At 43.9% G+C, this 27155-nt stretch overlaps 1 protein-coding gene across 2 annotated transcripts in view; it reads left to right on the plus strand.

Annotated features, from left to right (window-relative positions):
* Positions 1–266: 266 nt before the first annotated feature.
* ATRN (attractin) overlaps positions 267–27155 on the plus strand; it is a 268648-nt gene continuing 241759 nt past the window's right edge. The window contains exon 1 of one of the 2 annotated variants that reach the window (XM_077816039.1): positions 267–838. In XM_077816039.1, coding sequence (XP_077672165.1) covers positions 267–838 — 572 coding nt within the window. The remainder of the gene's footprint in view (positions 839–27155) is intronic. The other variant, XR_013346039.1, reaches the window with a different exon arrangement.

Consider the following 27155-nt stretch of genomic DNA (forward strand, 5'->3'; position numbering starts at 1 on the left):
GTGAAGACTCCCCAGCCTCCACCTCCCCGGCGAGGCTCTGGTTGACGAGCAGCCAGTCACCCAGGGGCACCTGCGCTCTGGCATTCATCGGAGCTCCGAGGCATGGCCACCTCCTGTCCCCCGCGCTGCTGAGCCGGTCAGCGCCGGGGGGGAAGCGGCGCTTCCGCCCGGGCCCGTCGCTGGACGCGGGGCGCCCCGGCTCTATGGCACTGTAGCAGAAGACGGGCCCCGCCCCGCGCCGCTCTGGCCGCCGCTGCCCGCGCTCGATGGCAGTCCCCATCCGCTCCAGAGAGCGAGTCGGGAGGCGACATGATGTCAGTGGACGGCGTGCGGGTGATGACGTCATCGGCCGCGGCCCAAAGGGCTCCTCAGTCCTGCCGCTGAGAGACAGGAGAGGGAGTGAGTGCGAGCGGCACTGCCGAGCAGCCTCCTTCCTCATCGGCCACCGTATCGGAAGCCCGCAGCGCCCTCGCCGGCCGCCGTCCGGTCGCTCAGCCCGGCCCGGGAGGCTTAGGGAGACAAGGAGTCCGACGCTCTCCCCTCTTCCCAGTCGGCGGCAGCAGATGGAGCGGAGCAGCCGGAGGCAGCCGGCGGCAGGGAGCCTGGGCTCGCAGGGTGGGCGGCCGCGGCGCTCCGCGGGGCGCCCCCCGGCTCAGTTTCTCCTGGTGCTGCTGATGCTGCTGGTGCCGGGGCCCGAGGCGGCGGCGGCGGCGGTCGAGGGGAAGGAGTGCGATAAGCCGTGCGCCAATGGCGGGCGCTGCCAGCCGGGCAGCGGGCAGTGCGAGTGCCAGGCCGGCTGGGTGGGGGACCAGTGCCAGCACTGCGGGGGCCGCTTCAGGTGAGCTGGGGGCTAGGGGCCAGATCCCGTGGGCGGGTGGGTGCCGTAATGTGGGAGAAGGGGCCTGGCTTCTTTCGCCCTGGGGATCGCTGCGGTGGCTGCGAGAAGGGGCTTGGTCCCGTCCCCGGGGGAGGCAGCCCCAGGGGAAGGAGCTTGGAAACGAGGCGACTAAGGGGGGATAGGATAGAGGTCTATGAAATCATGCGTGGTGTAGAGGCAGTAAATAGGGAAGTGATATTTATTCCTTCTCATAATACAAGAACAAGGGGCCACCAAACGAAATTAATAGGTAGCAGGTTTGAAACAAACATAAGAAAGTATTTTTTCATACAATGCACTGTCAACCTCTGGAACTCCTTGCCAGAGGGTGTTGTGAAGGCCAATACTATAATGGGGTTCAAAAGGGAGCTAGCTAGATTCATGGAAGATAGGTTTATCAGTGGCTATTAGCCAGGATGGGCCGGGATGGTGTCCCTAGCCTCTGTTTGCCAGAAGCTGGGATTGGGTGACAGGGTATGGATCACTTGATGATAGCCTGTCTGTTCATTCCCTTTAGGGCACCTGCCATTGGCCACTGTTAGAGGACAGGATACTGGGCTTGAAGGACCTTTGGTCTGATCCAGTGTGGCCGTTCTTAAGGAGTGCAGCAGGGGTGTATGTGCGAGGGACGCAGGTTTCTGGGTAGCTCCTCATCAAAGGTTAAGGGGTTAGTGAGATAGATATGCGTATGAGGGCTCTGGCTTCTCTGGGTAGTTCCAATCTTGGCAACAAAGGGATTATGGGTCATGACTGTGTCAAGGGTTAGGCTCCTGTGGGTATGGTGAGCTCTGGAGGAGAGGAGGGGACTGTGGAGTATGTTTTGTGGGCTTTGGCTCTTTTAGGCAGTGGCATCTCTGATGAGGAAGCAAAATCGTGTTTGAATGAGGTGTCCAGTTTCTTCGTTGAGACCAGCTATTGGGGTCAGAAAGCAAATGCTAGGTACGTGGTCCTTTTTGGGCAAGGCTGATTTTTCCTCTGTCTGAAAGCTATCTTGGGGTTGAGGGCAACTGGATATTTGTGTGAAGGAAATCCAGCTAATGTAGATGAACTACGTTGAGTGTTCTGTAGACAGCGTGTGTGGCTGGATCCTAGTTCCCCTTGATGTGCTGGCTGTGAAGTATTTGTGAGGAACATAACCCTTGGCCATGCCAGCTCTTGAAATCAATTGCTTGGTTCTTAAAGTTCTTACTGAGTTAGAAACAAAGAACTGAATGTTGTCTGCACCCTCTGGTTGATAGAGTTCAGTTTGATTCTGAAATCATCATTTGATATTTGTTAGTTTATGTGCAACTAGTTTTGGGATATCTTTCAGGTTGTTTCATTTTAAGGAGACCATTCTTGAAAGGAGGTAGACTTCCTTGTGTATTTGAATTTCATGACTAACACAGATGAGTAACTCTGTTCTTATCTAGATGTTAATGATTAATGTGTATCTGGCCACGATTCCTTTATGGTTGTGTTGCAACACCTAGTTTGACATCTAGTACTAATTTTGGTTCATTGACCTACTAAACTCTCACAGATGTTAATGTTACGTAAAGGTTAGTTACATATTTTTTAATGGAAGAATGAATGCCTTAGCTTTAAATTGTTGGCTTCTGATCTGCTTATTCTTTTCTGTGTATGTTTTTATTCTTCATCACTGTAGCATCTGAGCACCTTTCTGTAATGTATTAAATGATGTGGCTAACAACTGTTATGCAGGTTATATTCTCTCTCTTTCTCATTCTTTTCTCAGATTTTGTGTGCAGTGTTGTGTTTTGTTTTAGTAGAATTTTGTGATTTTTTTTAAATGTACACACCTGCTTGGCATTTTAGAGAAGGCAAGGTCAGAAAAGTGTGCAAGGAAGGTGGTGATGATTCTTAGTTCCTGTGGGAGTTCATTTCATAGTCTCTTACTAGCTTCCAAGGAGGCTCTGTTTCTTGCACAATTGAGCTTTACTCTTGTAGAAAATTACTCTCTGTCTGAGGAGCAGAATGGTCAACTGTGGTTCTCAGCGAAGAGATGATCTGAGATATGCTGGGCCTAGGCCTTTGAACAAGTTGAAGGTAAGGACTGAGACCTTGAAGTTAACCTCAGTATTCTGTGGTAGGCTAGTCTAGAGAGCAAAGGACAGACTTCATGTGTTTGAGGTAGCCTTTGTTGCTGAGGAGACATTCTGTACTGTATAGAATTAACTGGACAGGAAGCCATCAGCCCTTAGGAATGTTACATTGTTATAGTCAAGACAGGAGGTGACAAAGGTAACTGCAGTCAGGTCATAGTCTGCTAGGATGGGACAGCCTCACCTACCGAACCAGAGACAGTAGCATCTGTGACTAATACTTTCTATCATATGAGCGCTTAGCCTCAGCAAGGAATCCAGGAGCACTCGTAAATTATGAAGTGAATTGATCAATTGTGGGTGCGTACACACCAAAAAGAGATTGTGCCATGGCTGTGAACTCTTCAAGATGCTTTCTTGTGCCCATAAGCAAAACTTCGGTCTTGCTTGGGTTTGGCTTCAACCAGCTGTTCTTCGTCCTTGGTGGTACTGGTCTGGTTGTACATGGTGAAGGATAGTTAGGGCTGTATAGAATCAATCATAGAATATCAGGGTTGGAAGGGACCTCAGGAGGTCATCTAGTCCAACCTCCTGCTCAAAGCAGGACCAGTCCCCAACTAAATCATCCCAGCCATGGCTTTGTCAAGCCTGACCTTAAAAATATCTAAGGAAGGAGATTCCACCACCTCCCAGGTAACGCATTCCAGTGTTTCACCACCCTCCTAGTGAAAAAGTTTTTCCTAATATCCAACCTAAACCTCCTCCACTGCAATTTGAGACCATTACTCCTTGTTCTGTCATCTGCTACCACTGAGAACAGTCTAGATCCATGCTCTTTGGATCCACCTTTCAGGTAGTTGAAAGCAGCTATCAAACCCCCCCCTCATTCTTCTCTTCCGCAGACTAAACAATCCCAGTTCCCTCAGCCTCTCCTCATAAGTCATGTGTTCCAGTCCCCTAATCATTTTTTGTTGCCCTCCGCTGGAATTTTTCCAATTTTTCCACATCCTTCTTGTAGTGTGGGGCCCAAAACTGGACACAGTACTCCAGATGAGGCCTCACCAATGTCTAATAGAGGGGAACGAATACGTCCCTCGATCTGCTGGCAGTACCCCTACTTATACACCCCAAAATGCCGTTGGCCTTCTTGGCAACAAGGGCACACTGTTGACTCATATCCAGCTTCTCGTCCGCTGTAACCCCTAGGTCCTTTTCTGCAGAATTGCTGCCGAGCCATTCGGTCCCTAGTCTGTAGCGGTGCATGGGATTCTTCCATCCTAAGTGCAGGACTCTGCACTTGTCCTTGTTGAACCTCATCAGATTTCTTTTGGCCCAATCCTCTAATTTGTCTAGGTCCCTCTTTATCCTATCCCTACTCTCCAGTGTATCTCTCCTCCCAGTTTAGTGTCATCTGCAAACTTGCTGAGGGTGCAATCCACACCATCCTCCAGATCATTTATGAAGATATCGAACAAAACCGGCCCGAGGACCGACCCTTGGGGCACTCCACTTGATACTGGTTGCCAACTAGACATGGAGCCATTGATCACTACCCGTTGAGCCCGACAATCTAGCCAACTTTCTATCCACTTATAGTCCATTCATCCAACCCATACTACTTTAACTTGCTGGCAAGAATACTGTGGGAGACCATGTCAAAAGCTTTGCTAAAGTCAAGGAACAACACGTCCACCGCTTTCCCCTCATCCACAGAGCCAGTTATCTCGTCATAGAAGGCAATTAGATTAGTCAGGCATGACTTGCCCTTGGTGAATCCATGCTGACTGTTCCTGATCACTTTCCTCTCCTCTAAGTGCTTCAGGATTGATTCTTTGAGGACCTGCTCCATGATTTTTCCGGGGACTGAAGTGAGGCTGACTGGCTTGTAGTTCCCAGCATCCTCCTTCTTCCCTTTTGTAAAGATTGGCACTACATTAGCCTTTTTCCAGTCATCCGGGACTTCCCCCGTTCGCCACGAGTTTTCAAAGATAATGGCCAATGGCTCTGCAATCACAGCCGCCAGTTCCTTTAGCACTCTCGGATGCAACTCGTTCGGCCCCACGGACTTGTGCACGTCCAGCTTTTCTAAATAGTCCCTAACCACCTCTTTCTCCACAGAGGGCTGGGCCATCTATTCCCCATGTTGTGATGCCCAGCGCAGCACTCTGGGAGCTGACCTTGTTCATAAAGACAGAGGCAAAGAAAGGATTGAGTACATTAGCTTTTTCCACATCCTCTGTCACTAGGTTGCCTTCCTCATTCAGTAAGGGGCCCACACTTTCCTTGACTTTCTTCTTGTTGCTAATATACCTGAAGAAACCCTTCTTGTTACTCTTAACATCTCTTGCTAGCTGCAACTCCAGGTGTGATTTGGCCTTCCTGATTTCACTCCTGCATCCCCGAGCAATATTTTTATACTCTTCCCTGGTCATTTGTCCAATCTTCCACTTCTTGTAAGCTTCTGTTTTGTGTTCAAGATCAGCAAGGATTTCACTGTTAAGCCAAGCTGGTCGCCTGCCATATTTACTATTCTTTCTACACTTCGGGATGGTTTGTCCCTGTAACCTCACTAAGGATTCTTTAAAATACAGCCAGCTCTCCTGGACTCCTTTCCCCCTCATGTTATTCTCACAGGGGATCCGACCCATCAGTTCCCTAAGGGAGTCAAAGTCTGCTTTTCTGAAGTCCAGGGTCCGTATTCTGCTGCTCTCCTTTCTTCCCTGTGTATAGGCTAGGTAAAGGTCATGCTTAAAAGATTAACACTATTCTATACAGTACTTTTAATACAAAAAGTTCCCAAAATGTTGGATTTACAAATTCTGGGTCTGACTTTCAAAACATACATCACCATGATGGCAAATCCAGAAGGGATGTAACCTCCTTGCAAATCAAGCACCACCTGGATCAATCCATAGCTAGTTCCTTCAGATGGTCTGGCTTAATATTCAGTTTATGTCCATTATTTGGCAATCTGATTGTGTCACTGAAGCTTTTGGCTACGTAGCCGCATTCCTTGTTAAACACATTTCATAATTCATTGATCTTCAGTCCTAATACATCTACACCAAGAAAGCCACTGAAACTGAACTCATAGAGGCAGTTGCTGATTTCAGCTGCAGATATCTTCGTTACTGATTTTGTCTTTTCAAAACATTAGTTGAATGCAAATAAGATATTTATGCATGCGGATGGATAACTAGATGTATGATTGTAGTCACGTACATGAAAGGCCAAATGCTTTTGAATGTGCAATTGCATACCTAACTCTTTTAAAAATTGCACAGTGCATGTATAGGGGACACTCCATCTGCCACTGAAATAACAGCTACTTCTGAGGTCAGGTGAAAACTCTTCAGTAGTGTTTGCCCCACAAAACCACACTTTAAGAAATAAATAGTTTAACAAGTATATTATAATTTTGAATTAGCTTAATGGAAGCAGTTATAGACTAGTGGTTGATTATTATAGAGTATGTAATGTACTTACATGACCAAAGAATACAATAGTAAAGTAGAATTTTGTGGTTGAAAAATGTGGGTAAATCGCTAGCTGAGTGAGCCATTAGCTAGCAAAGTACTATCACAATTTTCACTCTTAAAAATAAAATGGGACTTTTGGAAAAACACAAACAAGCAAAATATATTCAGTCGCCAAAATGGTTAGTGATACAGTATAGTCAGAACTAAGTTAAGAATCAAACAAAACAAAATAAAGACCCTCAAGCAACAGTTAAAGGTACATTGGCAACTACAAATCTAGTTTAAAAAAAAAAATTCTTTCAAAGAGTTATAAGTAGTTTCAGGTACTGCAGCTCCCCTGATCTCATGCCGTTTTGTTTGTTTTTTACAATCATATTATCATATATTAAAAAAAGAAAAGAAAACCTTCCTTGTTCTATGAAAGACCCACACAAACAATGGACAGTGACAGTACAAGGGGAACCACTAGGTATACATTAAATTGAAAATTAAACATTTTTTCTCCATCGTCTTTCAGTTAGGCTATACTTTAAACTATAAAATGTATCATTTTCCAGCAGAATTATGATTTTTAAATTGACTGTTCTTTTAAGGCAGAAAATTGTAGCTGACACTTTCACCCTTATTTTATATTGTTTCATCTTCACAGATATTCTCTGAATGGACAAGGGCAATGTTGGAATTATTATTATTTATACAGGATGTTACCAAGATACTAATTTAAATTTCTTTAATAAATCCAAACATTGAATGGTGTTTATACAATTCATCTAAACATGCCTAAATAATGAGCAATTTACTAGATGCAAACAGTAACAAAACATTTATAAGTAGTTGATCAAGATACTTACAAATGGGCTAAAGCCGGGAGTAGTCCAACTTGGTCAGGCAGGTATTAGCAATGAACCTTAGGAGTTTATTTTTTATTGCGTTTAACAAACAAGTGCAATGGCATTACCAATTATCAGACCTTAGCTAAGGCCAGATGAAGGAGTTCCTGATATAATCAATTATTTACTGCTCATAGTACCCAATTAACCGTGTTTTCTTTGTGTTACTTTAGCCCAATCCTTAAATAAGATAACACTGGCATTTTGAAGGGTCATTACAAATTTAACACAACTCTTTTTTTCTCATTATTTCATTGTTTTTGGTTCAATGCTTTGGGCCTATTGTTCATGCTAATATTCCAGCTCAGTTTACAACTATCGTTCACCCAGTATAAGGTGGGCCTATGTTCTACAGCAGTGGTGGGCAACCTGCAGACCATCAGGGTAATCTGATTGCGGGCCATGAGACGTTTTACTGACATTAACTCTCCACAGGCACGGCCCCCTGCAGCTCCCAGTGGCCGCAGCTTGCCATTCCTGGCCAATGGAGCTGCAGGAAGTGACAGGCTGCAGGGACGTGCTGGGAACTGCGGCCTTTGGGAACTGCGGCCACTGGGAGCCGTGGGGGGCTGTGCCTGCGTACGGTCAACGTCAGCAAAATGTCTTGCGGCCCGCAATCAGATTACCCTGATGGGCCGCAGGTTGCCCACCACTGCTCTACAGGCTGTCTCTGACATTTTGTATAGGGCACAATTTAACAGGAAAGATTGACAAATGAACGTATGGAGTTTTTTATTGGTTGTTCCTAGGTCAATGTAAGCTTCCTCACTTTCATCTGCCTTGCACAAAATGACCAGCACAAATATGTTGCTTGCCACTATGTTTTTTTATAATTGTCCTAAAAGTCTATTTTCCCCTCAGTTCAAACTTTCCACCTTATGGCAAATGAGCAATGGCTGAAAAGTCAGAGAAGGTTAAGTAGAAGACATAAGTATATCTCTTGTGGTGAGATAATGTAAGTCAGTCTGGGTCTTTCTCCTTCTTTCATGTCACACCTCTGAACTGTTCTAGTGTAATTATCTAAGTTGTCAAAAACTTGCGGGCTCAACTGAAGACCACTGAGGAGAGCAGCATCTAACAGCCTCCTTCCTCCTACATTTCTCTGAGAGTTAAGAGCTCTGTGGTGTGAACAGCACAACTGGAGATTTCCTACTTCCTTTGCCAAATCCAAGAACATGCCAGTGCCGAAAAGAAAAAGACTGATTGTAAAAGTCCCCTTGTCTCCACTGGTCAAGGCTAAAGTAATTTCAGGTTCTTTTTTTTTTTTGGTCTCCTCTACTAATTTCCGTGTCAATATCACATATGAGCCTTCTGAGTCAGCTGCCACTCTGGATTTTTCATTATTCCACGTCTCCTATTGGCACTTTTATTATCAATTTAAATGAGCTTATCTTTTCTGGTGAGGACTGTATCCAAATGGGATTCTTAAGCATTCTAGGCAATTTGCCATCAATCTAAATGACTTCCCCTGAAATAAGAAAAGGAATACTTGTGGCACCTTAGAGACTAGCAAATTTATTTGAGCATAAGCTTTCGTGAGCTACAGCTCACTTCATCGGATGCATTCAGTGGAAAATACAGTGAGGAGATTTATATACATAGAGAACATGAAACAATGTGTGTTACCATACACACTGTAACCAGAGTGATCACTTAAGGTGAGCTATTACCAGCAGGAGAGCAGGGGTGTGGCGGTGGGAGAAAACCTTTTGTAGTGATAATCAAGGTGGGCCATTTCCGGCAGTTGACAAGATCGTCTGAGGAACGGTGGGGGTGGGGGGATAAACAAGGGGAAATAGTTTTACTTTGGGTAATGACCCATCCACTCCCAGTCTCTATTCAAGCCTAAGTTAATTGTATCCAGTTTGCAAATTAATTCCAATTCAGCAGTCTCTCTTTGGAGTCGGTTTTTGAAGTTTTTTTGTTGAAGTGTTGCCACTTTTAGGTCTGTAATCGAGTGACCAGAGATATTGAAGTGTTCTCCAACTGGTTTTTGAATGTTATAATTCTTGACGTCTGATTTGTGTAGAGACTGTCCAGTTTGACCAATGCACATGGCAGAGGGGCATTGCTGGCACATGATGGCATATATCACATTGGTGGATGTGCAGGTGAACGAGCCTCTGGTGGTGTGGCTGATGTGATTAAGCCCTATGATGGTGTCCCCTGAATAGATATGTGGGCACAGTTGGCAACGGGCTTTGTTGCAAGGATAGGTTCCTGGGTTAGTGGTTCTGTTGTGTGGTGTGTGGTTGCTGGTGAGTATTTGCTTCAGGTTGCGGGGCTGTCTGTAGGCAAGGACTGGCCTGTCTCCCAAGATCTGTGAGAGTGATGGGTCGACCTTCAGGATAGGTTGTAGATCCTTGATGACGCGTTGGAGAGGTTTGAGTTGGGGACTGAAGGTGACGGCTAGTGGCATTCTGTTATTTTCTTTGTTGGGCCTGTCCTGTAGTAGGTGACTTCTGGGTAGTCTTCTGGCTGTGTCAATCGGTTTCTTCACTTCAGCAGGTGGGTATTGTAGTTGTAAGAATGCTTGTTAGAGATCTTGTAGGTGTTTGTCTCTGTCTGAGGGGTTGGAGCAAATGCGGTTGTATCATAGAGCTTGGCTGTAGAGAATGGATCGTGTGGTGTGGTCTGCATGAAAGTTGGAGGCATGTAGGTAGGCATAGCGGTCAGTAGGTTTCCGGTGTAGGGTGGTAGTTATGTGACCATCACTTATTAGCACCGTAGTGTCCAGGAAGTGGATCTACCAAACCCTACACATAGCCACTCCAACTGAGAGTATGTCTACACTACGGAGACTATACCAGCACAGTTATGCCAGAATAGCTATGTCAGCATAACCCTAAAGTGAAGATGCAGCCTATGCCAACAGGAGTTTTTCCCAATGCTGTAGGAACAGCAGCTTCCCAAATAAAGTTTGCTTCCACCAACACAGCTTTGTTCAATGGACATAGCTGCAGCCACATACCTGATGACACAGCTAGGTCGACCAAATTTTTAAATGTACACAAACCCAGAGTTCTGTCCATCTTGAACAGCACCAATATTTGAGTTCTGCAAACTAAATTATGCCATTAACTACATCTGTGCAATTATTCTGGGGGCACTGCTAAACAGTCTTAACTCCTCTTTAATGAGATTTTTTTGTTATTGGGTATTTGCTTGAGGCTGAAACTGAATATCTACGACTCTGCACAGACTTTAAGAACACTGGAAAAAACAAATGGACAGTTTGTTTTGTAAAATTGTTTTATAAACTTAAATACAAAACACATGAGCTTTACAGAGTTCCGAACTTGTTTTGCATTTATTTTTTTTTAAAAGAGAATAAATTATGGTTTCAGTGGGAAACTGAAACAGAAAGGTGACTTCACTTCCTTAACTCCAGTTATTGTTCTTTTAAAACCATTTTTTGAAGTGGGAGTTTTATTAAATTTGGTGGCTTTTGTCCATCATTATTAATGCAATGAAAATACGTTTTTTATAGAGTTTTTGTTTTTAAGTGACCTATTATAAGTTAAACCAGCTAGATCTATTCAATGGATCTTATTTTTTCAGTCTCTTTGTGTGCATATTACTATACTTTCTCTGCCCCCACTTTCATGGTCTTGTAATGTTCAAATGGCTTCATTCAGTGCTATGTCATACATATTTCCATCAATTATTTTAATCTTAAACAGTTGACTCATTTGTGGGCTTTGGGAATAAGTCCTATAATTGAGGTTTTTTGGTTGTACAACTTTTGTGAATTCGGAGTTTGTGGAGCTCAAGGATCAATATTTTTGGGTGGAACTATGTATGTTTGAGTCATGCTAAAGCAAGCTTTCTGAGATAGCTTTGACCAGGCCGTTCTATGATGACCTACAGCAAGCTCACTACTGAAGTCCTGGGCTTTTTTGCGTAGTGATTGATTAGTAGACAGATGCTCTATTGGTATTAAGTTAGGAATGCCAAATTAATTTTATTGGTAACTTTATCAGACCTCAGAGTAACAGCCGTGTTAGTCTGTATTCGCAAAAAGAAAAGGAGTAAGGTGCCACAAGTACTCCTTTTCTTTTTATCAGACCTGACTCCAGGGCTCAATATATGGCATTTTAGCCTTTTACCTCCTATATTTAATCTTGTGTGCTATTATTGGACATGATGCCAAGAAATACTTTTTTTAGTTACTGCAGGTCTTAAATAAAATGAAAAGTAATTTATACCTTTAGTGCTGACTGTGCATCTTATTACTGTAAGACAAAATAAAATGACAAGGGTCAGCATGCAGCAGTTTTTCCCTAAAGACTTATTACAGGCTTCACTGTTATCTTATTTCAAGTGTACCGAGTGTGCCTACCTCCAAGTGTGATCAGATGTAAAACATGCCTGTCCAGTGGAAGGAAGTTGCTGAATTTAAATGGTACATCAAGAAAGAATGGTTTTCAGGGCTGCTGCTGATTTAAAATTTTCCAACACCTTATGTTTGGATTAGAAAATCATACGATTTTTACAGTCCGTGGCTTGCAAATTTTAAAAACTTGGAACCAAGTTGGTTGAACAGAGTATGCTGTACTTTTAGCTGTATTTATTTATAGGTACTTTCTGATTGCCTGACCGCATTTGAGTGCCTTTTTGTAAACGGATTGATTCACTCTATTCAAATATATATATTGTAGCAGAGAGAGTCCTTTAAATTTAAACTAGGGCTGTCGATTAATTGCAGTTAACTCACGTGATTAACTCAAAAAAATTAATTGTGATTAAAAAAATTAATCTAGATAAATAGCAGTTTTAATTGCACTGTTAAACAATAGAATACCAATTGAAATTTGTTAAATATTTTGGATGTTTTTCTACATTTTCATATGTATATTGTATTCTGTGTTGTAATTGAAATCAAAGTGTATATTTTTTATTACAAATATTTGCACTGTAAAAATGATAAATAAATAGTATTTTTCACTTTAACTCATACAAGTACTGTAGTGCAATCTCTTTGTTGTGAAAGTGCAATTTACAAATGTAGATTTTTGTTGTTGCATAACTGCACTCAAAACCAAAACAATGTGAAACTTCAGAGCCTACAAGACCACTCAGTCCTACTTGTTCATCCAAACGCTAAGACAAATAAGTTTGTTAACATTTACAGGAGATAATGCTGCCCTTTTCTTATTTACAATGTCACCAGAAAGTGAGAACCGACATTTACGTGGCACTTTTGTAACTGGCATTGTAAGGTATTTATGTGCCAGATATGCAAAACATTCGTATGCCCCTTCATGCTTTGGCCACCATTCCAGAGGACATGCTTCCATGCTGATAACACTCGATTTAAAAAAAAAAAAAAAAAAGCGTTAATTAAATTTGTGACTGAACTCCTCGGTGGGAGAGGACATGCTTCCATGCTAATGACGCTCATTTAAAAAATATGTTAATTATATTTGTGACTGAACTCATTGGGGGAGAACTATATGTCCTCTGCTCTGTTTTGTCCGCATTCTGCCGTATATTTCATGTTATAGCAATCTTGGATGATGACCCAGCACACGTTGTTCATTTTAAGAACACTTTCACTGCAGATTTGACAAAACACAAAGAAGATACTCATGTGAGATTTCTAAAGATAGCTAAAGCACTCAACCCAAGTTTTAAGAATCTGAAGTGCCTTCCAAAATCTGAAAGGGACTAGGTGTGGAGCATGCTTTCAGAGATCAACACCGCAATGCGGAAACTACAGAGCCTGAACCACCAAAAAAAGAAAATCACCCTTCTGCTGGTGGCATCTGACTCAGATAATGAAAATGAACATGTGTTGGTCCGCACTGCTTTGGATTGTTGTCGAGAAGAACCCGTCATCCGCATGGACACATGTCCCCTGGAATGGTGGTTGAAGCATGAAAGGACATGTGAATCTTTAGCGCATCTGGCACATAAATATCTTGCAACGCCGGCTACAGCAGTGCCATGAGAATGCCTGTTCTCCCTTTCAGGTGACGTAAACAAGAAGTGAGCAGCAGTATCTCCTGTAAATGTAAACAAACTTGTTTCTCTTATCGATTGGCTGAACAAGAAGTAGGTCTGAGTGGACTTGCAGGCTCTAAAATTTTATATTTTTGAATGCTGTTTTTTTTGTACATAATTCTACATTTGTAATTCAACTTTCATGATAAAGAGATTGCACTACAGTACTTGTATTAGGTGAATTGAAAAATACTATTTCTTTCGTTTTTTACAGCGCAAATATTTGTAATCCAAAATAAATTTAAAGTGAGCACTGTACACTTTGTATTCTGTGTTGTAATTGAAATCAATATGTTTGAAAATGTAGAAAACATCCAAAATATTTAAATAAATGGCATTCTGTTATTGTTTAATCTCTTGACAGCCCTAATGTAAACAGTCAGTATCTGTTCCTTGTCATTTAACGTTGCAAAGAATCTCTAAAGCCAGTCTCCTCTGTTTTGGGGCTGGAAATAGGCTTTAAACATGTCTGATTTAGTTGGCCTTTATTTGGGTTTTTAAATATGCCTTTATTTAGGAAACAGATATTTTATAACATCAATATTGTATAGAAGGGGATGAAAAAATACTTTCTGATGTTACTGTCAGTTTTTATTCAAAATGTTTATTGACTGTTTTTTTTATTCATGTTACAATTGTAGGTAAAAAGGTTCAATAAAAGTTTATTATGTTAAAAAAAAAAATTCCTCCCCTCACCTCCCCCTAAAAGCCCTACCTTACCTTGGGTGATATGCCTTTTTTTTTTTTTTTAATTAATCTAAACCCAGCAAGATCTTTGAGATGACAAATAAAACACTGGGTCTGATGCATCCTCCTGTGTAATTCTGTTGGAATTCAGATTATACAAGTTACATAAATATAGATCATGAAGTTAAATGTGCCTGATTTTCAAGAGTTAAAGATTTGAATTGTGCTGGAAAATGAGACTGTATGGTACATGTCTGTCATTCCTTGTAGTACATTTTTATAACTCCATTACTTTGCGTGGTGCTTTAAATAGTCAAAAAAAGAGACAGTTTCTGCCCTCAAGAGTTTATAATCTTTTTAACATGAAGAGAGCAAGAAAGGGGAAAGAGAAAGAAGAGATCAAGGTTAAAAATCAATAAACATGACGTATGGTGAATAAGTCATAAGTTGTGATCATTTTTTTTTAAGGTAGAGACTCTTGTGCATATCTTTCCTTTTTTTTTTTTTTAAACTGCATTGTCCCAGAGTTGTGAATCTGTCTTGTCAGGTAGTGGACAGAGATGTAGTTGGCAGATGTAGCAAGGTTCTATCTCATCCGTCATTGTCTCTGAAGATCAGGAACTGACAGGGGTTGCGTTGATATGCTTGCTGAGGAAGCAGGTGGCTGCATACTGTACAAGTAGGAGTCTCTAGTGCTTCCACGTTCAGTCTGTTACAATAAGGCACGTTGGAGGTGAGAAGTATGTGGCTTGCTGTTGCCCAATTCTTCTCACAGGGAAAAGAGCAAAGTTTGCCAGCAAACTGGACATGTGTTTTGACCCATATGGCATCCGGTCATTTCAGCTTAATTGTAAATCAACAAGACGCCTAAACTTTGTACCATTTTGAGTTGTGGGGTTCTTCTGGTGATGGTCCCTATTGTATTCCACTGAGGAATATGCACTTGCACCCAGAGCTGGAGCTTTTGCAAGTAGTACTGTTCAGCAGTCTGCACATGCACGCTGCACTGCCTCGTGGTTTCTCCTGAGCTGATAAAGGCATCTCCAGTTCCTTCACACTGCCACATGGTCCAAGTGGAGCTTCTACTGTCCTATCGTCCTTAACACATTTTCCAAAAGTTTACAAAAGTACTTTTAGTACTGTTCAAAATCTGTGCTTCCTGCCCCTGCTCGTTTTTCCATCAGCGACGAGCACCAGTGCTGTTTGTACTGGCTTGGAGAAGCCCACATTGGGTCCAGGTGCAGTATCTGCCTCTCCTTCTGTGCCCATACTCAAGAAAACTGGACACTCTGCCTCAGGAAACACTTTATGGAGGCTGCATGGGACTGGCATTAGAACCTGGCTGGGGAACCCCCCTGTAAATTGGCCTGAACAGGCAAAGAGCTCTTTCCCCTACCACGGAACCTCCATTGGGCTCTGCCAGTAACAATACTAAGGACCTTGTGCTGGGGCCCAGCCATGAACCAAGGCAGCATGCACATAAGCATGGCAGTAAGTGTTCCTCCAAATCTAAGAAGGAGTTGGCACCATCCACGAGTTCTGGACATGAAGGAATCACGCGTTCCTAGACTCACAAGACTGAGAAATACCCGCACCGATTGCCAAATCCGGTGGGTACCGATCATGGATCCCGCGACTCTGTCTGCGCTGGCTCCACCGGTACCCCGGGAACCGCCAGTCTACAGACAGATGCAGTTACTAGTACTGACTTCTCCAATGGAATGGATACAGTTGACCCCTGGGAGACTCAGAAGCATTCCTGCTCCTCATGAGTTGTTTGCACTGGAGGGGCTGCAGGCTCCACAAGCCCTGATCTGATCATCAGCTCATAGGGATCCTTCCCCTGCTATGTTCCTGCTGCCTCCTTTTCTGGCAGTTCCGATGGCACCATCACTTGGCGAGGTTTCTAACCCCTCTGATTTGGAAGACATTGATGTCCGACATGGTTCACTGCTCCTGTTCCAGAAACATGACTGCCGGAAGGCTCAGACAGCACTATGGCAGTTCCTAATCTTGCCTTCCCTGCAGAGTTGGTATCTGGCACCACACAACATTAGGGTCAGTCAGGTTGGCCATACTGGAGCTCGTGGCCCTAATATTCGCCCTCTGAACAGTCCTCCTCAATTTGAGAGGACACCCCCACTTTGTCACCACAATCCTTATCAGGTAGGTGCTCCGATGTAGCGTTGGATAACTCACCGATTAGCCTGATTCTGATGGTACGGATGGATTGGAGAGGCATCCTTTATCTTCTCCAGATGTGGCCGCCTCTTCAATCCCCTTCTTTCCCCCGGACAACTGTCGCCAGTTCCAGGAGCTGCTGTGGAGAATAGTCAATGCCTTAGAGATCCCATTAGAAGAAGTACAGGACAGTCAACACCAGCTGCTTGAGATCCTCCACACTTTGGTGCCAGCGAGGGTGGCTCTACCAATCAATGATGCCATCCTGCAGCTGGCATGCACTGTATGGCACACCCCGGCCATGTGTGCACCCACCCTGAAAGGCACTGAGGAGAGGTACTGTCCCCCCCAAAAAGGTTCAGAGTTCCTATTCTCTCATGCTCCACCAAATTCATTGGTCATCCAGGTGGCATCAGAGCATTCCAAGCAGCAACAGCTCCACACTACCCCATCCAATAGAGAGGGTAAGAGGCTAGACTTCATGGGCAGAAAGATCTCCTCGGTGGGGCTCCAATTTAGTATTTCAAATTACGCAATCCTGATGACCAAATATGATTTTATTAACTATGGGCGGTTGGCTGAGTTCACAGACAAGCTACCCTTGCAAGACAACCAATTTTAGGCAGCTTCTCAGGAGGACAAGTTACTCACCAGGTCCATGCTACAAGCCACTGGGACTCCACAGACATGGTTTCTTATATCTTGGCAATGGGGTTTATAATGAGGAGGGAATCCTGGTTACACTCCTGTGACTTCCCCAGGGAGGTGCAGAACACTATAGAAGACTCTTTCCTTAACAAATCACATCTCGTCAATCAGAAGACTGAGTCCTTCACTCCCTAAAGGACTCTAGAGCCACTTTAAGATCTGGGGGTATCTACACACCAGCACCCGCGAAGAAATTCTATTGCCCACCCCAATCACATGTTACAGGGACCGTAACGTACCTATGAGCCTCCTCAAAAACACCCTGATGTTCATAGACCCCATCTGCCTACACCGACCGCCCGGTCATCCGTGCAACACACCCAATGACCTGTAAGCCATATTTGAGTGTCCTCAGAGAGCCGTCACTCACTCCATTCTCAAGTGCCCACTTTGCCTACCCCCTTTGGGGACTGTCTCAAACTCTTTGTACCAGCATGGAAAGCCATCACCATGGACAAGTGGGTCCTAGATATTATCCAGAGCAGCTAAGTCATAAAGTTTACAGTGATAGCCCCATCTCCCTCTCCTCCTTGGTCCACATGCATGGAACACCCATGTGATGACCTCTACCAACTAGAGGTAGACTCTCTCTCTTTTGGAGGGGGGCTGTGTTAGGGAATAGGGTTCTATTCAAGCTACTTTCTAGTCCCCAAAAAAGAATGGAGGATGGAGACAATATTGGATCTTCAGTGCCTCCACAGTTTGATTTCCAAACCAAGATTCCACACGGTCATGCTTGCGACTATCATTCCCTCCCTAGAAAAAGGCATGTGGTGTACAGATGTCAATATGGAGGATGCCTACTTCCATATCGATATACACCCGACACACAGAAGGTTCCTGAGGTTCAAGGTCAGACCTCGACAATTTCAATATAGGGCTTTCCCTTTTGGACTTACTGCTCCGCGAATATTCACAAAAGTTTCCATTGTGGTGGCAGCACATCTCAGACATCAGAGGATCGTGATTGTCACCTATCTTTGACTGGCTGATAGCAGCATGGTCCAAAGAAGAGACCCAGGAATCGATGTCCCAATTGCTTCTACTCCTCTCTTCCCTTGGGGTCAGCATCAGAATAAAAAAATTGACTTTATACCCTACACAATCCCTTGAGTTCATAGGAGCTCACCTGGGCGGAAGTCTCATCTGAGTTTATCTACCGTGGGACAGATTCCAGACAATGCAAGAACTAATCAGTTTGGTGACTTCCAGGCTCTTCGGTTTCAGCCAAAATCTGCCTTTTTCTGTTGGAACACATGGCAGCCTACACATATGTCACACCCTTCACCTGTACTACCTTCAACTCTGCCTACAAAGAGTTTACTCTCCCATGTATCGACCTATGCACCTGCTCTGTATGCCACCAGAAGTCCTCTCCTCACTACAATGGTGGATGGATTCACTATGAATCTGCTCAGGGATGACCTTCTTCCCATCCTCGCCTCATGGGCTGGGGTGCCCACATAGGCGACCGCATGATACAAGGTAGCTGGACAACACGGGAGGCCAGGATGTACATAAACATATTGCAACTCCAGGCAGTATGCAAGGCATTCCTGGCAACCACTCATGGCTGACACGTTCTTGTCATGTCAGACAATACCACCATGGTCTTTTACATAAACAAGCAAAGGGGAACAAGAGGGGAATGGTGCATTGCACATCATATGCTCTTGACGCAGCCTACCTACTGGGCGCCCAGAACACGATTGCCGATGCTTTCAGCAGAAACTTTGAAACTGACCATGCATGGGAGTTGCACGACTCTGTAATCATGGACATTTTTGGCCAGTGGGGAAACACCAGTGAGAGACCTTTTCGCATCCCATAACACCACCAAATGCACCCAATTTTGTTCAAGGGGGGGAAACTGTAGCTCACTCACAGAGGGACGCCCTACTCATCAAATGGTTGGACCGGACGAACTATGCATTTCCCACTCCTTATCTCTCCTTGCACGAGTAATCCACAAGATCAGATGAGAAAAAGCAACAGCCAGCCTGATCGCCCTCTTCTGGCCTCTCCAATTCTGGCTCCTGCTTCTCCTTTTCACGTTGAGGCATCCTCCACTCACACTTCGGACATTCCCAGAGCTACTGACTCAGCACAATGGCATTCAGACACCCCAACATGCAAACACTTCGACTGATGGCTTGGTGTTTGGATGGACACCTCCACTAGCACAGGAGTGCTCTCTAGTAGTGTGCAATGTCCTTTCAAGCAGTAGGAAAGACTCCACAAGATGCTCATATTGAGCCAAATAGATGTGTTTCATTTCCTGGGCTACATGCCAGGGCCTTGTCCCTGAAGCTGAGAGCATTCTACTCACAGAATATTTCCTCTATCTGAAGAATTCGGGACTTGCCCTTCATTCCATTAAGGTGCCTGCAGCTGCCATTAGCGCTTTTCATCCACATGTGGATGGTCATTTGATTTTTACCCACCCCTTAATGTATGATTCTGGAAGGGCCCACTATGAAAATACCCTCCCATTCAGCATATTGCCCCCCTAATGGGACCATAACCTAGTCCTTACCTCATTAACTACCACTCCCTTCGAACCTATGGTCTCCAGCTCACTGTCTCTCCTTTTCATGAAAGTCGCTTTCCTCATCATAGAATCATAGAATATCAGGGTTGGAAGGGACCCCTGAAGGTCATCTAGTCCAACCCCCTGCTCAAAGCAGGACCAATTCCCAGTTAAATCATCCCAGCCAGGGCTTTGTCAAGCCTGACCTTAAAAACCTCTAAGGAAAGAGATTCTACCACCTCCCTAGGTAACGCATTCCAGTGTTTCACCACCCTCTTAGTGAAAAAGGTTTTCCTAATATCCAATCTAAACCTCCCCCACTGCAACTTGAGACCATTACTCCTCGTTCTGTCATCTGCTACCATTGAGAACAGTCTAGAGCCATCCTCTTTGGAACCCCCTTTCAGGTAGTTGAAAGCAGCTATCAAATCCCCCCTCATTCTTCTCTTCTGCAGGCTAAACAATCCCAGCTCCCTCAGCCTCTTCTCATAAGTCATGTGTTCTAGACCCCTAATCATTTTTGTTGCCCTTCGCTGGACTCTCTCCAATTTCTCCACATCCTTCTTGTAGTGTGGGGCCCAAAACTGGACACAGTACTCCAGATGAGGCCTCACCAATGTCGAATAGAGGGGAACGATCACGTCCCTCGATCTGCTCGCTATGCCCCTACTTATACATCCCAAAATGCCATTGGCCTTCTTGGCAACAAGGGCACACTGCTGACTCATATCCAGCTTCTCGTCCACTGTCACCCCTAGGTCCTTTTCCGCAGAACTGCTGCCTAGCCATTCGGTCCCTAGTCTGTAGCTGTGCATTGGATTCTTCCGTCCTAAGTGCAGGACCCTGCACTTATCCTTATTGAACCTCATCAGATTTCTTTTGGCCCAATCATCCAATTTGTCTAGGTCCTTCTGTATCCTATCCCTCCCCTCCAGCGTATCTACCACTTCTCCCAGTTTAGTATCATCCGCAAATTTGCTGAGAGTGCAATCCACACCATCCTCCAGATCATTTATGAAGATATTGAACAAAACCGGCCCCAGGACCGACCCTTGGGGCACTCCACTTGATACCGGCTGCCAACTAGACATGGAGCCATTGATCACTACCCGTTGAGCCCGACAATCTAGCCAGCTTTCTACCCACCTTATAGTGCATTCATCCAGCCCATACTTCCTTAACTTGCTGACAAGAATACTGTGGGAGACCGTGTCAAAAGCTTTGCTAAAGTCAAGAAACAATACATCCACTGCTTTCCCTTCATCCACAGAACCAGTAATCTCATCGTAAAAGGCGATTAGATTAGTCAGGCATGACCTTCCCTTGGTGAATCCATGCTGGCTGTTCCTGATCACTTTCCTCTCATGCAAGTGCTTCAGAATTGATTCTTTGAGGTCCTGCTCCATGATTTTTCCAGGGACTGAGGTGAGGCTGACTGGCCTGAAGTTCCCAGGATCCTCCTTCTTCCCTTTTTTAAAGATTGGCACTACATTAGCCTTTTTCCAGTCATCCGGGACTTCCCCCGTTCGCCACGAGTTTTCAAAGATAATGGCCAATGGCTCTGCAATCACAGCCGCCAATTCCTTTAGCATTCTCGGATGCAACTCGTCCGGCCCCATGGACTTGTGCACGTCCAGCTTTTCTAAATAGTCCCTAACTACCTCTTTCTCCACAGAGGGTTGGCCATCTACTCCCCATGTTGTGATGCCCAGCGCAGCAGTCTGGGAGCTGACCTTGTTCGTGAAGACAGAGGCAAAAAAAGCATTGAGTACATTAGCTTTTTCCACATCCTCTGTCACTAGGTTACCTCCCTCATTCATTAAGGGGCCCACACTTTCCTTGGCTTTCTTCTTGTTGCCAACATACCTGAAGAAACCCTTCTTGTTACTCTTGACATCTCTTGCTAGCTGCAGCTCCAGGTGCAATTTGGCCCTCCTGATTTCACTCCTGCATCCCCGAGCAATATTTTTATACTCTTCCCTGGTCATATGTCCAACCTTCCACTTCTTGTAACCTTCTTTTTTATGTTTAAGATATGATATAAATTAAATATATATAAATGAATATATATAAATATAAATGTTTATGATATGATATAAATGAAGTCAAGTTTAGGACAGGTTATTAACTTCATGTCTGCTCCTTGTCTTCTAATACTCCTGGTAAGTTCACTGATAAATAGTAAATGGTGTTAAATAGTGTGATCCAGGAAAAATAAGAAAATGATGAATCCTCTTGTCATCTTATATTATTTTGTGGCCTTTTAGCCAAGGCTCGGTTATAAATTATGCATGTGGCCTCTGATTTTGGGTGAAACCAGAATGCCTGCTGATTTCTCCTTTTCTGCTTCCTGGTGTATGTGTTAAGTTTCTAAGACAGATATTTTCTAGTTAATCCACTATAATGCATCTTTGTTTCTCACTGCTGCTTTTAACTTAACACAAGGGAATGGCCAAAAGTGATAAGGAGACTTGCATATTCAAACTTTTTTGAATTCATGCCATAAACACTTGAAACATCTAGTGTTGTGACATCAAAAACATATTAAGCTTTTCAAACTTTCTGCTGCTTTGAAATTCTTGACATGGAAGTTGCATTAATTCATGTCATTTTGGTGCGTTTAATGCAATGGAAAAAAGCTCCTTCTCAGAATAGGATAAAACTGGAGGTTTACAAGGAAAATGCTAGAAGCTAGTGTAGCCTTCAAAATAGTTAATCATGAAAATACTTTGCAGTTCCTTAGATGAAAGATGCTATGTATCTCAAAGCTCTTTATGAACTTATTAATGTAACCCCTCTGTGAAGTAGGTAAGTACTATACCCATTTTGCTAGCTCATGAGGGCCCTACCAAATTCACAGTCTGTTTTGGTCTATTTCATGGCCAGAGGGTTTTAAAATTAGTCAATTTCATGTTTTCAGTTGTTGTAACCATGGGGGTCCCAACCCAAAAGGTACCGGAGGGTCTGATTTCCTCCCTTTCCCTCCCCCCACCCCCAGAGCTGCCATGCAAGGGAAGGACAAGTCCTGTCTCTCTGCAGCCCAGCAGGGACTCACAGCTAGGAACTCCCTGGCTGGGGCTCTTCCAGGAGCAGGAGAATATTGGACCCACCTTCACAAGTCTTCTCCAGCTGCAGGAACTTCCTGTACTGGGCAGGGAACTTCCTGCAGCAGGGGAAGGCACTCTGAGGTGGGTCTAATCTCATCAGACCTTCCCCCCCCCACCCCCATGCAAGGGAAGGACAAGTCCTGTCCCTTCCCAGCCCAGCAGGGACTCGCAGCAGGAGCCCCCCCCCCCCCAGCTGGGGCACTCCCAGAAGCAGGGGGGTATTGGACCCACCTCCACAGGTCTTCTCCAGCTGCAGGAACCCTCCGGGGCTGGAGCTTCTCGCAACAGGGGAGGCACTCCAAGGTGGGTCTGACCTCCCCCTAAGAGCGAGAGCGATCATGCGGGGGAAGGACAAGTTCTCTCCCTCCCCAGCCCAGCTGGGACTTGCAGGTAGGAGCTCCTGACAGATGGCGCTCCCAGCAGCAAGGTGGAGATCAGATTTCATGGGGAAGGGCTTATTTCATGGTCTGTGACATGTTTTTACAGGGTGAAATTGGTAGGGCCCTACTCATGAGAGAATAACCAATTGTATGACTTCCAGTTCACTTCTCTCGCCACTAAATCTGTGCATCACAAATAATAAAAATCTCATTTTGTGACGATAATTAGCATCTTGGCAAAATGGAAAGTGATATGAAAACTAGAAAGCTTGATTTTGCTACAGAAATTCATTGTTGAAAGTCTGATCTTATGTTTTCCTCAAATACAAGAGTTAGGGCCCATTTTATAGTACGACACATCATCAATCTTGTTTTATGTATGAAAATCTTTCATGGAAAATATGATGCCTGACTTCCCTGCCTTACAAGTTAGCCTTGTTTGATACTTACCAACTAGTAGCTATTTCAGAATCATAATTGGAGGGTGCTTAGTATGAGTGAATAAGTTGGTGAGAAAAGGCAAAGGGTCTTGTGAGACCCCTTTGTGCATGACCTTGTTAAATAAACTTTCTATAAAACTAACTGCAAATCATGTTTAAAAAAAAGTTTCAGATCTGATTCAGCTGATAGCACAAAATGGAGCATAACAAGGGCAGAGTAGCTAGAGGATTCTGATTGCTAGGCTAACATGACCATTACTGCTACACCTAGCAGGAAGTGGGCTGGTTCCAATATGAAAATTAACTGCCATCTGACAGCATTTGAAGGTAAGTGGGGTTGAGGTTCTCCTGACTGAAATATAGTAGTAAAGGTTTCCATATGTAGAATAACTGCAAAAGTTCTGTACTGTTAGTGTTTGGAGTCTAAGAAGATACTGAGTTTTCTGTCCACATTATGATGTCACTTATTTTGCTGTTAGCTGAAGCAAAGTGCAGTGGTATTTGCCACGTGTTCTAGGTGTCTTCATGTAGCTTGGTGCACTTTCGGTATATCAGGAACTGGATCAAAAATGTAAGGTTTTGTCAGTTGCTTTAAAAATAAGTACAAACTATCTGCTTCAAATACACGTTTCATTGCGCTTTCCTGGTGTGTTTGCCCTCTCAACCCCTCATCTTTATCCTCTGCCTCTCTTCCCCTGTCCTTTGGGAACTTCCTAAAGTCTGCTGGAGCAGTACTCCGTTCTTATGGCACCTACGAGGCTCACAGAGAGGGGGCTTCCCTTTTGCAGAGTTCAGGAGGTGCACTGATGGGGAAGGAAGAAGGTCTCTGCTCTGCTGCTCCTTAAGCCCCCTGCTACCGATAGTCTCCCATCTCCTTTCTTATGGACTGACCCTAAAAGCTGTAGAGTACCTTTGAGGAGATATTGTTTGGTCTCCTCCAGTAGGTCTGGGGAACAGCAGGATGCAACTGTGGGAAGGAATTATTCGCTCCCCAAGTCTTCTATGCTGAATGTGGATCAGAGAATCTTAATTTGCTGGGACTCTTGTGCAAAGCGTGAAGTGGGGACTAAGTGGTATGTACTCCCTTACCTCTAGTGTAAAACAAGTTTTTGTTTTGTATTTTTTTGTCTTGGGATAAGAGGTGACTTGGTTATTCCTTAGGTAGTAAAAATGCCAGTTTTTCAGTGGTGTATGAACTAGGAGGCAGAAATTCTGCATGAGATGCACTTACAGTTTAGAGGTAATACATGCCAACTGTGTTTAAAGTAGTAGATAATTTTAAAATGTTTTAGAATGATGATAGGAAAACTGGATGGTTCTATATTTGCAGAAGACCGCGCGCACTGGTTTGCAGATTCCAATCTAGGTCTGTAAGCTGTTTTGTCATGTGTGAAATGTGTGGTGTGTATGCATATGGGTTATTTTGGAATAATTCCAAAACAGTGCTGTCCACTTCACCCAGCTATTTATACAACTGACTTACAACAGTGAGGTCAATTACTGAATGGACTGTACTGTCATACTGTAAAGGTAATCCTCCCATGTCATGCTTATGTACGTTCATAGGCACTGTAACTGAAGGGCACTATAGCTGAAGTTTGCACTGTTGATGCCCAGGCTGTCCTGTTACATGGATAAAGGACTCAGATTCTAAGGCCAGAAGTGACCATTATGATCATCAAGCCTGACCTGCTGTATAGCACAGTCCATAAAACGTTCCCAGAATAACTCCTAAAACATATCTTTTTAGAAAAGCATCCAATCTTGATTTTAAAATGATCAGTTATGGAGAATCCACATCGACCCTTGGTAACTTGTTCCGTTGACTAATTACTGTCACCATTAAAAATATATGCCTTATTTCCAGTCTGAATTTGTCTAGCTTCAACTTCCAGCCGTTGGATCGTGTTATACCTTTCTCTGCTAAAGAGCCCGTTATTAAATATTTATTCCCCGTGTGGGTACTTAACTATAATCAAATCACTCCTTAACCTTCTCTTTGTTAAGCTAACTATATTGAGCTCCTTAAGTGTATCACTATAAGGCATGTTTTCTTATCCTTTAATCCAGAGGTGGCCAACCTGAGTCTTAGAAGGAGCCAGAATTTACCAATGTACATTGCCAAAGAGCCACAATAATAAGTCAGCAGCTCCCTTCCCCCACTCTCAGCGCCTCCCACCCACCGGCAGTCCTGCTGATCAGCGCCTCCCCCTCCCTCCCCATACCTCCTGATCAGCTGTTTCATGGTGTGCAGGAGGCTCTGGGGGGGAGCGGGGAGGCGCAAGGGCATGGCAGGCTCAGAGCAGGGGCTGGAAGGGCTGGAGTGGGGGCAGGACCTGTGGCAGAGCCAGGGGTTGAGCAGTGAGCACCCCCCGGCACATTGGAAAGTTGGTGCTTGTAGCTCCAGCCCTGGAGTTGGTGCCTATACAAGGAGCGGCATATTAACTTCTGAAGAGTCGCGTGTGGCTCTAGAGCCACAGGTTGGCTGCCCCTGCTTTAATCATTCTTGTGGCTCTTCTCTGAACCCTTTCCAATTTATTCATATCCTTCTTGAATTGTGGGCATCAGAAGTGGACACAGTATTCAAGCCGTGGTCACACAAATGCCCGATACAGAGTTAATAGAACATCTCCGCTCCTACTCAAGATTCCCCTGTTCATGCATCTAGGATCGCATTAGTTTTTTTGGCCACAGCATCACACTGAAAGCTCATGTGCAGCTGATTATCCACCATGACTTCTAAACCTTCGCCACTGTTTCCCAGGATAGCATCCCCAATCCTGTCAGAATGGCCTTCATTCTTTGTTCCCAGACTCAGTCTTCAGTGTGGCCATAAGTATTTAATTCACATGAAAAAATTAAAAATAACTAATATAATAAATTCTGTCTAGAAACTGGCTATCCATAGTAACTCCAGTATACAGAGTCAAGCCTGTTATCTTTGTTGGAGAGAAACTATTCATGAGGATGCAAACAGATTCCTGCTGTAGTTTCAAAATTCTCTCCATTCCCCTACATTCTGAGAACAGCGTAAGGTACCATAGCCAATAAAATAAGAGCTTCTGATATGAAATACAGAATCCTGATTGACTTTTGATGAGGTAATGATTTATAACAGGACATGATTCTGACTTTGGCACAATTTGCTCTTACACTAATCTGCAGTTAAATTTTTTAAAAACAAATTCATCTGATTTGTGTTAACCACATTAAAATTGGTAGAAATAAATCAATGCATCTAGTGAACAGTTTGCACTTCTGGTAGCAGTTCTTCTCTTTGCTAATCACTTTTTAAGACAGGACTTGAATTGAAATCATGTAAATGTAGAATTTACATCAAGTATCCTAATAAGATTTTTCTCTCGGTCACGAGTTTCTAATTTTAGTTTTTAGATATGTAGCCAAACTAAGTGACTTGATCATCTCTTTAAAAAATAAAAATAAAAAATCACTCATTCCTGGTCCTGAATACTCTTGAATCACTGTAATGTCTGTGGGTGAAGGTATTTTGTGTAGTAATATTGTGGGTATGTTCTGTTTTGGGCTTTAGAATCCTTTTACTTGTTGGCAGACACTTCTGTATCAGAATTTATTTAAAACTGTTTTATCTTAGGGAAAGTTGCTCAAATGGCTAAATGTTCCTTACAATACCAATAACTTGCACATAGCCCTTAATATGCCCATAATTTAATCTCACCCTTTTTATCGATAGAGCTGGAGGAAGCCCAGAGTCAGAGAGGCTAAATGGCTTTTCTGAGGTCATACTGAGCCAGTAAAAAGGTGAGAATAGAACTGATGCCCGTGCAGTCCCTTGCTTGAGCCTTC

The sequence above is a fragment of the Eretmochelys imbricata genome, chromosome 4 (genome assembly GCF_965152235.1).
Source record: "Eretmochelys imbricata isolate rEreImb1 chromosome 4, rEreImb1.hap1, whole genome shotgun sequence".
Classification (NCBI taxonomy): domain Eukaryota; kingdom Metazoa; phylum Chordata; order Testudines; family Cheloniidae; genus Eretmochelys; species Eretmochelys imbricata.